We start from the raw sequence: 15,203 nt of genomic DNA, 5'->3' as shown, positions 1-15,203 counted from the left end.
TGAAATTTTGAGGCAAGATCAGAATTGAATTTTTATGAAATAAAAACAAGGTACAGATAGAAAAAAGAAAAAAAGAAAAGAGATTGAGGTTTTAAAAATGAAGTTATTCACAAAAAGAGATGCTGTTTGCAGGGTTAGTGTAAAATAACTAATGAATCATTTTTTTTTAATTTGTAGGGTCAATAGAAAACAGTCATTAGTTCCAAAAAGAGAAAAACTTTAATGGAAAGCTGGGAAGACATTTCTTTAATTTGAAGTATAACAAATATAAACATCTGACAAGAACTGAATACACTGCATGAAGTGAAAACAGAACAAGGGATTATGCGAAGGGATTGTCTCATGTGAAAGCTTCAAGCTGCCTGTGGCTACAGAAATTCACATCTACTGTCTTTTGGAAAGAGTTCAGCAGTTAGTGAGAAGGAGTGGAAATGTCAAATGTCAAACAGGACCTGAGAGGGCAACATTTATCCAAATGTCCCGGAACTTTGCTCCGTTTTCCTGTTCATGATGGGGGCTTGTGTGGTAGAGATGGGCAATAATTCGCTCTTGTCCCTCCGTGGCGCCTGAAGCAAGTCCACCACTGCACAATTGGGCTTAGGACGCCTGCGTCTTAATGCCCGTTTCTCTGCCCGTGTCTTGGGTGGAGGGACGCCTTCACAGATTCGACTACAAGCAGTGGTGATGCCACAGAAGGTAGGGTCATCAGAGTGTGAAGATCCCTCTGAGCTGCCCTCTGACGGCGAGTCTCTAAACATAGGTTGAAGTAACCTTTTCGCAAGGGGTGTAGGGTTTGTGGTAACAGGTACACCATTACATACAACAGCTCCATTACACAGCTCAGGGGGAGCATGAAAAGAAGGTTTCAGTGTCTCCACTTTCTCCATAGGTTTCATCTTACGGCGTCTCCTCTGTGGGGGGAAAAATTTCAACAACTTTTAATCAATTACAACCAGTATTTTAAACAGATATATTACACTAATGTTCTGCACTCTAATAAATTGGTCTTTACACACCTTTCTGTTGGCTGGACAAAGACTCTGTGTCTCCTCTGAGTGCAGCATTTCTGGGCCTGTAATCAAAACAATGAGTTTAATTTCTACCAAGATAAGGAACGGTTCGATTCTGGACTGATTAGCTATTATTCAACATATACTGAATGTGAAAAGCCTTTAAACAGATTAGTATCATTACCCCGACAGCACTTGTGTACTAGAACCATACCTTCAGTGGTGTCTAACTGGAATGACTCGGAGTGTATGAGTGGATATGATGCACTTCTCTTCAAGCCCGTTTCGTCACCAAACGAGAACTGCCTGTTAGGGAAACAGTAATGGTTGGGGGGACAGCCTGCATGTAGCACCTTTATTAAGACTTGAATCACGGCTGTGTCATCACTTAAGATTCCAGCTGCGATGTTCTTGATGAATGATTGTATCAATAAACTGGCTTAATGAGTAAAAGCTATTCAAGGCATTGTAACCACTGCCCATTAGCTGTAATTGCCCATTTGGAGAAGCCACTCAGTGCTTCTTCACATCTACCCTCTCATCTAGAGCTTTTTCTTTGCCATCACAGATCCATCTTAGCATTTCAATTTTACTCTACTGAATCTTGTTAAGAAGATAGTATTTCTCCATGGTAGTATTTGTTTTAGCAGAAAGTAAAAACTATATAATTGTCTTGGTACCTTTCAGAACAGCAGTAGGTGTAGCTCTTAGCTATGGGTGGCTCTGGTTCTGCATTTGGAGGAACAGTGGTGATGCGGCGCTGGTTGGCACACAGCAGCAGGACAAGACACAGACACAACACCAGAGACAGCAGCAGGTAATTCTGCCTGTCTGACACCTGGGACGCCAATGATTATATCATTAGTAAAACAGCAGTAATGTCTGATGTGGCCAAATAAGAGGCAGAAAAATACAATGAATAAAATGAGTCTAACTGAAACAATTACATAGGTAAATATTCAGAATTGGAATCAACACACTGAGTAGCCTAAAAGAGGTTTCTCAAACTGGAGCAGTACATCCTAATGACTTGGCTTGGTCCTGGGAAAATACTAAATATACTCAGTTTGATATCAGGCTGGAAAAAAAACTCAGCTTTGTATCTACCTCATTCTGCAGCTGGCAGACTCTGACAGACAGGTTGAGAACCACCTGAGTCACATTCTCTAGCTGGCCCTGCAGCAACTGAATGGACTCAGTCTGACGTTGGTCCTGTGGGTAAAAAAGGACAACAATTCAAGCAACTACACACATGTGTTAGCAAACAGTTGCCTATTTAGAAATCCTGCAGATATGGTGCAACATTAGCATGCATTTAGAGTCACATTTCTGGCCCCCAAATGAATGCAAGTCCAATAATCACGTCAAGAGCAGTGCGAGTGAACCTAAACAGCTGCGGGCCATGAAACCAAAACAAACAGCTGGTAAAGACTAAAACACCCTGTTGAGTTTAGGGAAACTGCAGAGTCTGTTGCTCATTTTCTACATGTTTGTCACTATCAGGGACCCTTATCACATTACACATAAATCATTTGACCGATTTGACAATTATAAAAACATAAATTAGTGCAGATTAGACAACTACACTTGAAGCAGCAGCTCAAACCAGTCACAATTTTCAATTGCATTTTATTTATGACAAAATGACAATCATAAAGTCAAACAAAAAGCATCTCTCTACATGGCAACTGTGTGGACTAACATTTGTATGGACTAACATTCATTGCTCACCTGCTCCTCTGCTATTCTCGAGGTGTTCTGAAGTTTAATGATGGTTTTGTTGAAAGCCTTCTGCATCTCCTCCATCTGCTTTCGATACCTTCAATCAAAACATGAAAGTAGTCTTATATTATATACAGTGGGGGGAAAAATTACTTGATCCCCTGCTGATTTTGTACATTTGCCCACTGACAAAGAAATTATCAGTATTATCAGTCTATTATTTTAGTGGAAGGTTTATATGAACAGTGAGAGACAGAATAACAAAAAAAAAAAAAATCTGAAACGCATGTCAAAAATTTTATAAATTGATTTGCATTTTAATGAGTGAAATAAGTATTTGACCCCTCTGCAAAACATGAATCAGTACTTGGTGGAGAAACCATTGTTGGCAATCAGAAGTCAGATGTTTCTTGCAGTTGGCCACCAGGTTTGCACACATCTCAGGAGGGATGTTGTCCCGCTCCTCTTTGCAGATCTTCTCTTAAGTCATTAAGGTTTTGAGGACGACATCTGGCAACTCAAACCTTCAGCTCCCTCCACAGATTTTTTTATGGGATTAAGGTCTGGAGACTGGCTAGGCCACTCCAAGACCTTAATGTGCTTCTTCTTGAGCCATTCCTTTGTTGCCTTGGCCGTGTGTTTTGGGTCACTGTCCTCCTGGAATACCCATCCACAACCCATTTTCAATACCCTAGCTAGCGAAGAGGGATCTCCCCCAAGATTTGACGTCCATCGTCCCTTTGATGCAGTGAAGTTGTCCTGTCCCCTTAGCATAAAAACACCCCCAAAGCATAATGTTTCCACCTCCATGTTTGATGGTGGGGATGGTATTCTTGGGGTCATAGGCAGCAGGAACGTTGCCTTCTCCAAACACGGCGAATTGAGTTGATGCCAAATAGCTCGATTTTGGTCCCATCTGACCACAACACTTTCATCCAGTTCTCCTCTGAATCATTCAGATGTTCACTGGCAAACTTCAGACAGGCCTGTACATGTGCTTTCTTGAGCAGGGGGACCATGCGGGCGCTGCAGGATGTCAGTCCTTCACGGCGTAGTGTGTTACCGATTGTTTTCTTGGTGCCCATGTTCCCAGCTGCCTAGAGATCATTGACAAGATCCTCCCATGTAGTTCTGGACTGATTCCTCATCGTCTCATGATCATTGCAACTCCACGAGGTGAGATCTTGCATGGAGCCCCAGACCGAGGGAGATTGACAGTTCTTTTGTGTTTCTTCCATTTGCGAATATTTGCATCAACTGTTGTCACCTTAACACCAAGCTGCTTGGCGATGGTCTTGTAGCCCATTCCAGCATTGTGTAGGTCTACAATCTTGTCCCTGACATCCTTAGACAGCTATTTGGTTTTGGCCATGGTGGAGACTTTGGAATCTGATTGATTGCTTGCTTCTGTGGACAGGTGTCTTTTATAGGAGGTAACAAAAGTGATTAGGAGCACTCCCTGTAAGAGTGTGCCCCTAATCTCAGCTCGTTACCTGTATAAGATACCTGGGAGGCAGAGATCTTTCCGATTGAGAGGGGGTCAAATACTTATTTCACTCACTAAAATGCAAATCAATTTATAAAATTTTTGACAGGCATTTATCTGGATTTTTTTGTTGTTATTCTGTCTCTCACTGTTCAAACAAACCTACCACTAAAATTATAGACTGATAATTTCTTTGTCAGTGGGCAAACGTAGAAAATCAGCAGGGGATCAAATCATTTTTCCCCCCACTGTAATATCACCAAAGGTGAGTAGTAACAAGTTACATTTACTCCGTTACATGTACTCAAGTAACTTTTTGGAGTAAATTGTACTTGCCAAAGCAGTTTTAATACATCATACCTTTTCTCTTACTTGAGTAGATTTTTAAAGAATAGTTTTTAAATTACTTTTACTCCATTACATTTGGATACATTCACTGCCCTACTTCACTACTTATTTATTTATCATTTTATGCACTGATGATCTGTTAGGAGGCTGGTGGTCAGCTGGTCCCACATGACTCTATGGCAGTATGGCTTTCAAACAGCACTAGCAGCTAACATTTAAAGATGAAAATTTAGTGCAGGTTATCTACTCAGGTGAAGATGACTTATCATTCAGCACAAATAAATACAAGTGTGTATACGCTTTTTTACTTACACCTGAGGACAACCATCAGTGGCTGAAATAATTCCAGTCCACATCCACATGAAATAAAATACTTTGGGAAAAAGACCCAGTGTTTTCTTTCTTTATTTTAAAACTTTCTAGTTACTCGCTACTCAAGTATTTTTTTCAGTAAATACCTTTGTACTCTAATTCAAGTAGTCATTTTGATGACCTTTTACTTCGACTCACAAAGGACAACAATCTTATTCAGTTTTTTTCCCTGGAGCACAGGTGTGTGCCCCTGTTTCTCACCTCTGGCTAAGCTGCTCCAGGTAGCGTCCGCTGAGTGACATGTTCATCTCTAGGGCCTTGATGCGGTTATTGAGTCTCATGAACACAGACTCCTTCTGGCTGGAGCCATGCACCGGGTTCCCGTTCTGCTCTGTACCATTGGGGGGCTCTGCATAGATGTCTGAGAGTGACGGCGAGGAAGAAAAAGCCGGAGGCAACTGAACATTGCCACCTGCCGATATAGAGAGGTCTTCTCCAAAATCCTCTATTTTACTTTCTGTGAACGTGTGACCACCAGAGGGCTCAAGTTCTGTAACGGTGTCTGCAGCAGGGTTGGCTACTTCAGTGGAAGTAGTACCACTTTCAGGTACAGCTGGTGGGTCAGGGTGATGTTCTAAATGAGAGGAGGTGGTGGGATGAAGAACTTGGGCTTGATCTGTCTTTTCTGGGGTATTTATTTCTAGTTGAGAAACATCAACTTTAGGCTTCTCTTCTGTTGGCGCCACTGAGGCATCGTCCACCGTGGCACTGACACTGGGTTGTACATAGATGGAGCTATTGGGAGAAGCTGACGGCTCAATGTGCTTCTCCTCAGCCACCATATCCTGGCTCTTTTCTGGCCTCAGCTCCCTCGCTGGTTCCTCAGAAGACAGCTGTAGTGTCTCCACAATAGGGGTAGGTTTGGCAGAGGCAGTGGGTTTGGGGAGGTTCAAGGTTTGACTGGGCTCCAGCAAAGGAGGTTCGGACATGGACTCTTCATGAGATTCTACTGCGCTCCCGGGAGGCTGTGGGGTTTCTGACGGGCTGGCTCCGCTCTCTGGCTCCTGTTCAGTAGCTTGTTCCTTTTCATGGGGCTGATGTACCTCGCTGTGGTGCTGCTGAGGTTCAGGGCAGGAAGAGGGGGACAGGGGTAGGTGCCAGGTGGGTGTCTGGATGGGAGGAATCATTTGCTTTCTGCCTGTAGACTGGCATTTCCTTTTTTTGGACAGCAAGGACGAACACCGCCGATGGAGATACTCCTCGAGCGAAGTTGCGCAAGAGCAAGAGGAAAAATATGATGGAAGCAGTGAACAGTAGTTTTGAATGTCTTCTTGCTCATGCTGATCCCTTTTCTCTTTTCCTTCATCCAGCTCCTCCTCCTTATCCAAAAGGATAATTGTAGAGCTGATATGTTCTTCCTCATCTTTCTCTAAAGGAATGACAATTTTTTCCTCGACTTGGGGGAGCACTTGATTGCTTGTATCAGCGGTAGGTGTCTCTGGCACAGGGGTGTCTGAGGAGGGGGCTATAGTTGGAGTGACATCAGGGTCTACTACAATCTCTTCATCTTCAGACATAAGACTAGAGAGGGAGAAGGACAACATAGTACATATTAAAAACAGAAAGCTTTACTGTATTTAAGGCAATAAATGTTCAATAAAAGTTTAAAGTGCGTGAATAAATCCAAAATTGTAATCCTAACCCTGGGTTGTCAGTGCGTATGTGTAGGCGTAGCGTGTGAAGTGGCAGAAGAGGAACACATACTGAGGAGATGGAGCCCCAGCTTCACTGGTGTTGTGCCAAGTTGTCCGCACCTCGCGGAATTTTTGGATACTTTATCACCATTGATGAACCACACAAAGAATATTACATAGTTTTTAAATAGCCGGCTACTTGAAATAGACCCACGAGGAACCGCAACGTGCATGCAGTTGTCAGCAGCATGGCCTGTACGCAAAACTCTGCACAAGACCGGTGAATGGCGAGCGAGCGAGCCAGAGAGAAAAGGGTCTTAGCTGGAAATTTACAGTGTAAGTTGAATTAATAGAGACTGCAGCTCTGCAGCTTGTCAAGATTAAAGCGGAGCCACCCTGTGTAAACCCCGCCCCGCCGTGCACAAAAACACACATAATTCGACTATAGGCAGGAATTGACGATTCTGATTCGACTATGTAAATCCTTAGTAGGGGACAGCCCTAGTCTGATTATACTTAATAAAACACATTACAAGAAATTGACTTCACATAGGTCATATTTACCCAATTTCCTCCCTTCCAAAAAGAATAAATAAAGTTATAATTGGTCAATAATATGAAATAAAGTCAGTCCATAAAGCTAATGTTCAGATCTGAAAAACATGATAGAGTCAAGGTTTTTTAAAGGTCAATTTACAATTATATAAGACTCATGAGAGGTACTCACACTGGAGTAAGGTCTGTGGTGGTAGTTTGAGTGGTGCTTTCCAGCTGGGGTGATGGCTCAGTCATGTTTACTCCCTGTGATGAAAGGTTGCCTACAAAACATAAATGAGAAAAATAACAAACAGACAAATTATTAGAATTTAGAAAAGTCATCATATTGTCAACAACTAAAATGTTGGACAAATAAGATACTTACTAAACAAACATACAAAAAGTTGTGAGATAAACTGGATGCTGTGTTGTTCATACCTTGCATCTCTGGGCTTCCGCCAAGAACATTGACGGCAATATTATTCACCATTTTCAAAATTACATCTGAAGAGAAAATGTAAACACCAGAGTCACATGTTAATACAGTAATCTAGGTTTGGGATCACTGTAGTCATCTTCATGCAGTAGAAATCCATGTTTGCCATACTTACCCGTTGCTGATCCAATCAGATTCTTGGATAACTTGACTTCACCAGGTGTATATCCAGGAGGATAATCTGTAGGGAGCAGTTAATAACACACATCAATCTCAAAACTAGTAGTATATTATATTATCCTCACAACTGATAAACAGTACCAAATAGGTTGTTCTGAGTGTGTCTTCCATGTTGTATTGCTTTTTCAATACTTGTATCACAGGTGGAGAAAAATTCCAACTGTATTTAATTTATCATGTTCTCAGCTCTTACCCAAGTCATCATCCTGATCATCTGGTCTTCCTGGGGGATCAGCTATCTCCTCGTACTCTTCTACCATGCTTGTGCCAAACACCCTGGAAAAGTACATTAACATTGTTCTATAATCAGGCTCAGGTAACAGTGAAATCTAATCAACCTTATTCAAAAGAGATCTATTCTCAAGTCTTTGACAGCCTGCAGGGTTCAGAGAGCTGCACTAAAGGCCTACAACACACATAGTAGAGAAGATCTGAAATTGCTCCAGGAAAAACAGGCGGCATATAGCTTGCTACTTCCTAAATTATTGTTAACAGTGGTAGCATGTTGCGACAAGTGTTGGTTTTAAACATTTCTGCCACAAGCTTCAGCCAACTTTGTCTTTACATTTAGCAGAAGTGGAAAGAACAGCTGCTACCATGTGCATTAGTTCTCTTTGCTCCCATCAAAGGCTTGATAGCATGGTGAGGGGTTAGGGCAAGCTGACCATGACCAGCTGCCAAATATTACATAGTATCATTTGACACCATCTAGAGCTCATGCAGTATGCAAGATAGATGACATGTGCTATGTAAGAAAAACTTGACATTGCCAGAATATTACATACCTTATGAGACTGAGGGGACAGAAATGTTCAGAGCCGAAGTGAGAGACCAGCTCTACCTACAAAAATGCAAAAATATTACGATATTATGAAGAAAATGTGTGCTGTATTATAGACTACGCAAATCAACTCTCTCAGCAGTGGTTGTGTTATTTACAAACAGCAATTTTTGATTTTGTTTTCTTGTAAAATCAATACAGTGGCTTAAAATGAAACACAGAGCGACTGATTGGTAAATGTGAGTGAATCTGAAAGGAACATCTCAGTATAGGGTAAGTTCGATTGTTTCATATACAATGCTTGATTTTTTTTAAGTGACACCTGGCAGGTTTCATTTCGTGGGTTATCAAATGTTCATTATGGGTGACATGAATGTGCTCATTTTACAATGGGTTAGCAGCTAGCACAGCAAGTTAGATCTGATTTTGTCTAGAGTTGATCACCCCACTTAGATAAAAGAAAGACACAAAATACATTGTATACTTTTCAGCTCATTCCACCACAGACCACTACAAGAAAAGCAGGCCAACCTTTATGTACTTGGTGAACATCTGAAGCAAGAGAAAAGGGAAAAAAGAGAAAACAATTAAGGAGATGTACACATGCAATCAAAACAAGACTTCTAGATTGGCCTAGTCATGTTTCACGTTTGAGCAATCTGCTGGTGCTCTTATCCAGGATGAATAATATGAGCAATGATGACACCGTTACATGCAAAGGTTAAGATCTCCTACAATACAGTCTTATCATTCTACAGACCATAGATTTCGTGACTGTAAGGAAAAGGAAGAATAAAAGTGAACGAGCTGAAACTTCCATTCAAAGAGATTAGTGTACAGAAACAACTACGTGTTAAATGCTCTCTTGCACTACGAGATGACAGCGATTCCTCTGCACTACTTTAGCACGGAATGTGGCAGTGTGTGCTCACCTTCACATATTTAGCATAAAGATGCTCGTCTAATGGGAAGCTCTGGACTGTGCGTTCATCCCGCGCGTGAAAAGTCCCCAGCTTCAGCCACTTGTTTGTGGGATATCTACAAGAGTTGATTTACACAACAAAGTCCTATGACCCACAAGATTTCTGACAAAATGTCAGCCTTTATTGAGGATCCCAGCTTGGCATCATTGAAAATTAAGGTTTTGATCATTAAAATCTGATTTCATATTTCTGATGTCTTCTATAATGACACACACTCAAGTTCACTCAAGTTCACTCAAGTTGTTCCAACAAAATTACCCTAATATGTTTCAAAATAATGGAAAGAATATTAACATTAGTAATATACTGGTAGATAGTTTTTTTTTTTTTAAAACATAGTTTCACTTAAGATAATCCATAAATATATCACTATTGTATTTATGTGTAATGTGTATGGCAGCTGCAGTGCAGACCTATCACTGATGGAGACAAGAAAGTCTTTTGGAGTAGAAGAGAAGAGCTCGAAGTTAGCAATGTCCAACTGCTTCACCTGGATGGGCTCACAGAGCTCAATGATAAACCTAGGCGAGAACGAGAAATTAAGCTTCAAAAAAAGTGGTTTCAGGTGGCGATGAAAAGACATTTTTTAGGTTGCATCTGTGGACACAATGCAGGAGATGCGTGAATACTACATACCAGATTTTATTACTACAGGGGTTCAGCATGTACAAGTCCATGTTCTCCATCAATATGGCTGCAGTGCTCTGTATTGAACAAATTCACCGATCAACATGCACCTGTATATCATGATGTCAACATGTATGTGGTAGGATTTTGTATTATAGATACACTACCTTTGCTTCTGGGTTAGCACCAAGGATCTTAGCTCCACACTCCACTGAGGCATAGTTATTAAAGTTCTTTTGGACCTTCTTTACTGTATGAGGAGCTCCATTGTTAGAAGTATGAGTAGACTGAGCTGTTGAGGGAAATAATATAACAAAGAGTTTTATACTCATATTCATATTCTGGTATATGGTTTCAGACATATACCAGAATATGTTGTGATCTGGATCATCAAGCTTAACACAACTTTATAAGCAGGATAAACTTAAACATAATCTTACTCTTTTCTTTCTCCACCTCCATCATCTTCCGCTTCCACTCGTCAAAAGTGGGGATGTCCTCTGGGTCTTTGCTGCTCACACTGGAATCTGTGTCTGTGGTAACAGGGGAGCTCAGGTCCTGTCAAAGATAATGAGAAAATGAGAGCTGGGACACCTCCTTTGGTAGAGAGAGGAAAATAGTTCACATGGTATCAGAGTTCCTTACTTGCTCTTTCAGCATGTGTGATGTGTTGGCCTCCAGATGCTGTGTGCTGTGACCAGTAGGAGAACCCAGAGGGGGCTCAGTGTGGATTTTAGTACCTGCAGTGTGAGCATTGGAAGTGTTCTCCAGAACAACTGGAGGACTGCTGGTCAAGGGGGGGGAAAGCATTGTTGCCTTGTTTAAGATAGTCAGACACAACAAAGAGAAGTGTTGTTTTTTCATATTTTATCTCACTGAGTAGGACAGAAGATTAACCATACCCACCTATCACTGTCGTATGGGTTGATCTCTTCTTCTTCACAGTCAGCTGGAGGCAGGTCAGAATCAGTGACCTCAGGGGCAGCTACGTCAGATGCCTCATCTGAAACACTGAAATGAAACAACAATCCATGTTACACTTTTGCAACCCTTTCATTTGCAGGGAGACATCAAAGAAAAAGAGAATGTAGATCACGATTTCTGTAACAACACAATAATGAGATACAACAAAGCAAGCATGTTTACAGATAACAGCTTAAATTAACAGAACAATTAATATCATCTTGCCTATTTGGGATGTTTTCTTGAAGGTAAAGGTTGTTGTGGTTGTCTTTAAGCTCAGCAGCAAAACCAGTGACAGGGTCAGAGGAAGGTAGCAGGGAGGCTGAGACCTGGTTTTGAGTGGTGGAGGTCTCAGGATGTTGCTTTTCTGCGCTCTGCTCAGACTCTGGCTCAGGTTGTGAAATTCTTTTGTCTGCCTCCAACTCCACCTCTACAGTGGCCTCCTCCACTTCAAAGGCCTGATGGATAAACAGAGAGATCTTTGAGCTGTCGAGGGAAATATTAAAACATTTGGCCCATTAGCCAGAGTTGGATTGACCAACCAAACACTTAAAGCTTTAAATGTTCCAGTAATGATCAATAAAAGGAACTGGATGGTATGATGCATGTCACAGCTTATCCAAGCCTGAAACTGTTAGGGGAAACCAAACGTTAAAAACGTTAGAAATCTTCGTTTAAACGTCTTTGAAATGCTTACCTGCATGCACTGAAACGCCACAGCACATAATCCCTTCCTAGTATGATGTTTGTTTTTGAGAATGTGGCTAATCTAATTTATATAAATGGCTCAACTATACTGTACCTCTGAATATTGTTTTTTGTCCACCTCCTGTGCTGTTTGCTCCTCTTTTTGCAGATCATCCTCTATTAACTGCTCATTTTCAGACAGGGACTGAGCAGGTAAGACCCAGCTTTCCTCAACCTAGAGAAAGAACACACACACACTCTATTTACAGGCCCATACAGATGCTGTTGTGCAAATGCTGTTAATTCCATACATGTCTAGCATGGCAGGTTCTCCATGTGGTTATATTGGCTAAATAAATAAGTGTATGGTCACATGAGTGATTTCATACAGCAACCTGTGAATTTTGCAACATATATGTGTATGTGACAATAAAGTTTCTTGTTCTTCTTAAACCTATGCGCAATGAGGTAGGTTGTACTATGGTAGTAAACAGTTGATGCTACCTTGCGATGATGGCCCTTTACCCCTGACTTCTCCTCCGAACCGTCGTCCTGTGAGGACACGGGCCTCTGGGTCTCCTGGTGCGTCTCCGTGCAACCAACATTGCAACTAGGGTACCTACAAGACAAAGGGAAAGACACCCAATGTCATAATACCATTGAGTCAATTTGTCTGAATATGGGTCACTTGTTAATGTATTGGTGAAAAAAGTCCTGGTATATGGAAAAGAAGCACAAGTATAAGGCTATTCTTAAACTCCTAGACTGCAGTGAGTCATACACAGAGGACGCTGCAGGCTAATGTTCTAGTGTGACGCATTGTATAAGTCCCAGTGGCCTGTACCCCAATGTAGGCAATTTATCTTATCTTTCTGCAGAGTCAGAGAATGCTGTCAAAGTTAAGATACACCTCAGGCATACTGCTCAACCAGAAGAAAAATAAAACTTGCCTTATTTTTAAATGTTATTTATTTATATTTAAATATGTTGTATTTTTGTATGTTGTCTAAAACCTTCAGTATCTGTCACCTATACCAACCTATTTAAGAAAGTTAAAATAAAGAATGAATGGCATGCACTTTTTTGCTTTCATAATTTTTATTGTTATTAGAGTAAAGTATTGTTGTATAGATGTTAAAATCCTATTATTTTGTTTAAAAACACCTGAGTTCTGCTGGGTGACAAATGGTCAGGGTCACAGTGACTGTCCTCACTCCTGGCAGGATAATTAGCAGAAACAAGGCTTTAAATAACTGCAATAATAATGGCACGTTCCTGTGTGGGGAAAGGTCCTCCTCGCCCAGTCTCAAAGGCCACACTCCAACAGCGACTGCAACTTGTCAACAATCCAAGCCATTATCTGGATTTAGTAAGTAAGCCACTGGACTAACTGTCTAGACTAGTCGTAAACACTTTAGTGAAGAACAACGCATTTGTTTTCTAATTGAAAGCCAGTAGTCATAATGTAACTCCCGAAAGAGCAAGAGTGGTGTTAAGACACGCCTTGCTAAATAATTAACTGGTTACAGACTAAGAGTTAAACCAGACATTACAAAGAAAATGGTGGGTGCGTCCCTCATGATGAAATAGATATTCCCTGCGTGGGTGAGTCTTAATATGTGATAGTGATGTATTTTCAATATTCAAGAGTAACTCGTCAAATAAAAATCAAGAACAGACAAAAACATGATGTAGAATTAAAGGGATACCAGACCCTATGAAATACCTAGTTTTTACAAAGCAGGTTGGGGTGACCTGCCCACTACATAACAAATTAAATAGATAAAAACGTTTCCTTAAAGGTGCAAAGATCATGTAAATCTGTCCACTCTCATCAAGATTGTCCTTGAGATACACCTCTGCTGACCCGTGAATCCTTGAACTTCTGTCACTTGACATATCATCACAATTTTGAACCTGAATAATAATCTGATAAGATTAGTGCATGACGATGTGGCATCACCCCTATGGTGAGTATGATGTCATGCACTAAATGATTTTAATTAGAGGTGGAACAAATAGTTGATACTGTGACATACGGTGTCACGATGTAGCCTCTTGAAACACATTAATATTGAGGTACCAGCTATTTTTTTCAATTTCCCTATGTTGCTTTTAAACTTTTTTATATTTCCCTGTTGCTTTTATGTTTTATGTAAAGTACTTTGACTTGTTGTTGAAATGTGCTATACAAATAAACTTGCCTTGCCTATTCACTGGCAAAATACCACAACGTAAACTAGAACAGTACACGTTTACGTTTTACTGGAATGTCCTAACAGTAATAATAACAGACTTTAAAAGGCCAAAAATACCACTGCTCTCAGTTTCACTCTAAAATGAGAGTGTAAGCAATGCTGGTGAAAGTAGGCCAGGTCAACTTCTCCAACACAGATCTTAATATTACATCATATATCCCTCCCCTTCTCCACAGTAGTCAGTTACCCTTTAACTAACATCATGGCTACAGCCCATAATCATCCTACACAATCTCGCTCCCTGCTAGCTTGACTGTGTTCGGTCATATTCACACAAAGCCAACAACACCAAGCTTTTACAGAGGGCTGACATGAGGGCCTATTATGCTGTCGAGAGCTGATGAACCTAAATGTAACGTCGGCTAACGTTAGCTCTGTGACAATATGGTTCGTGGGGATCAGCCATTGATCCAGACTAAGCAGAATGTGTGCGCCAGAGAACTTAATGTTATGCTTGTTTTAGTCAAGAGAAACGTTTTGTCATTAAGGTTACATGACATGACACAAACTTCTGGCGGCTGTATATATTTATACAAGTCTGGCAAACCACTAGCCACGTTAGCAGAACAATGTCACGAGGTGGAGGGTTAGTTAGCTACTAACTTAGGCACAACTTGTTTATCCGCTAGCTGTGTTAAATCCAGCAGTGTGAAGTCAGCCAGGTGCCACATCACAGCGTAATGCTGACGCTAGCTAGCTAATGCAGTGTGCTGTAACCAATATGTGCTGTAACTGATATAAACCTTGGGTAACGTTTGTCAGACAGTTTGTTAGTTTTCACAGCCAATGTCTGTAAATGATATATTAATAATAATACTAAGGCAAATTTACTCAACTTACCGACAGACTACAACTAACGTTATCGTTACACATAGCCACACTGACACAACTCGCCCTAACAGTGGTGTCATCTTCATCCCTCTCCTGCCGGGACAGACATCCTCGCCGTAGTCAGAAATAGCGTTTTATCCTTTTAGCCAGCGGTCTCTTGAGCTATGTAGAACATAAAATCACCCGCAGTTTCCTGTTAACTAAGCTAACGTTCCCCGTTGTACGGGTGAAGTGTGTTGCTAGCCGCTGTCACCCACACGCAACCTGCTGCTGACTGTGGGTGTTCAA

At 41.1% G+C, this 15,203-nt stretch overlaps 1 protein-coding gene across 3 annotated transcripts; it reads right to left on the bottom strand.

Moving 5' to 3' along the window:
- Positions 1-200: 200 nt before the first annotated feature.
- Positions 201-15,203, bottom strand: LOC119902402 (SUN domain-containing ossification factor-like). Of its 3 annotated transcripts, none has more exons than XM_038718558.1 (24): positions 14,925-15,203; positions 12,331-12,445; positions 11,942-12,061; positions 11,365-11,597; positions 11,083-11,187; positions 10,822-10,963; positions 10,617-10,734; positions 10,344-10,468; positions 10,186-10,253; positions 9,963-10,070; positions 9,499-9,604; positions 9,098-9,118; positions 8,571-8,626; positions 7,979-8,061; positions 7,721-7,786; positions 7,548-7,613; positions 7,300-7,390; positions 5,140-6,459; positions 2,742-2,829; positions 2,118-2,222; positions 1,691-1,848; positions 1,225-1,316; positions 1,017-1,072; positions 201-911 (listed from the first exon to the last, which is right to left on the bottom strand). In XM_038718558.1, exons 1-24 carry the CDS (start codon positions 14,999-15,001, stop codon positions 468-470), a joined length of 3,963 nt encoding a protein of 1,320 aa, XP_038574486.1. In that variant the 5' UTR covers positions 15,002-15,203; the 3' UTR covers positions 201-467. The 3 variants fall into 3 exon arrangements, with proteins under 3 accessions (XP_038574486.1, XP_038574487.1, XP_038574488.1); XM_038718559.1 differs by having other exon boundaries at positions 10,822-10,960; XM_038718560.1 differs by lacking the exon at positions 9,098-9,118.

The sequence above is a fragment of the Micropterus salmoides genome, unplaced genomic scaffold (genome assembly GCF_014851395.1).
Source record: "Micropterus salmoides isolate LMB-PRFRI ecotype aquatic unplaced genomic scaffold, ASM1485139v1 Ms_hic_scaffold_14, whole genome shotgun sequence".
In the NCBI taxonomy this organism is placed as follows: Eukaryota; Metazoa; Chordata; class Actinopteri; order Centrarchiformes; family Centrarchidae; genus Micropterus; species Micropterus salmoides.
Note: the sequence above shows the minus strand (reverse complement) of the source record. Positions and strands in the feature narration are given on the sequence as shown.

Excerpts from the sequence above, each read along its gene's own strand:
- LOC119902402 (XM_038718558.1), bottom strand. The coding sequence starts at position 15,001 with ATGAAGATGACACCACTGTTAGGGCGAGTTGTGTCAGTGTGGCTATGT. Across the intron at positions 11,598-11,941 it reads ACAAAAAACAATATTCAGAG|GCCTTTGAAGTGGAGGAGGC; the intron begins GTACAGTATAGT and ends TTTATCCATCAG. Across the intron at positions 2,830-5,139 it reads CTGGAGCAGCTTAGCCAGAG|GTATCGAAAGCAGATGGAGG; the intron begins GTGAGAAACAGG and ends TTTTGATTGAAG.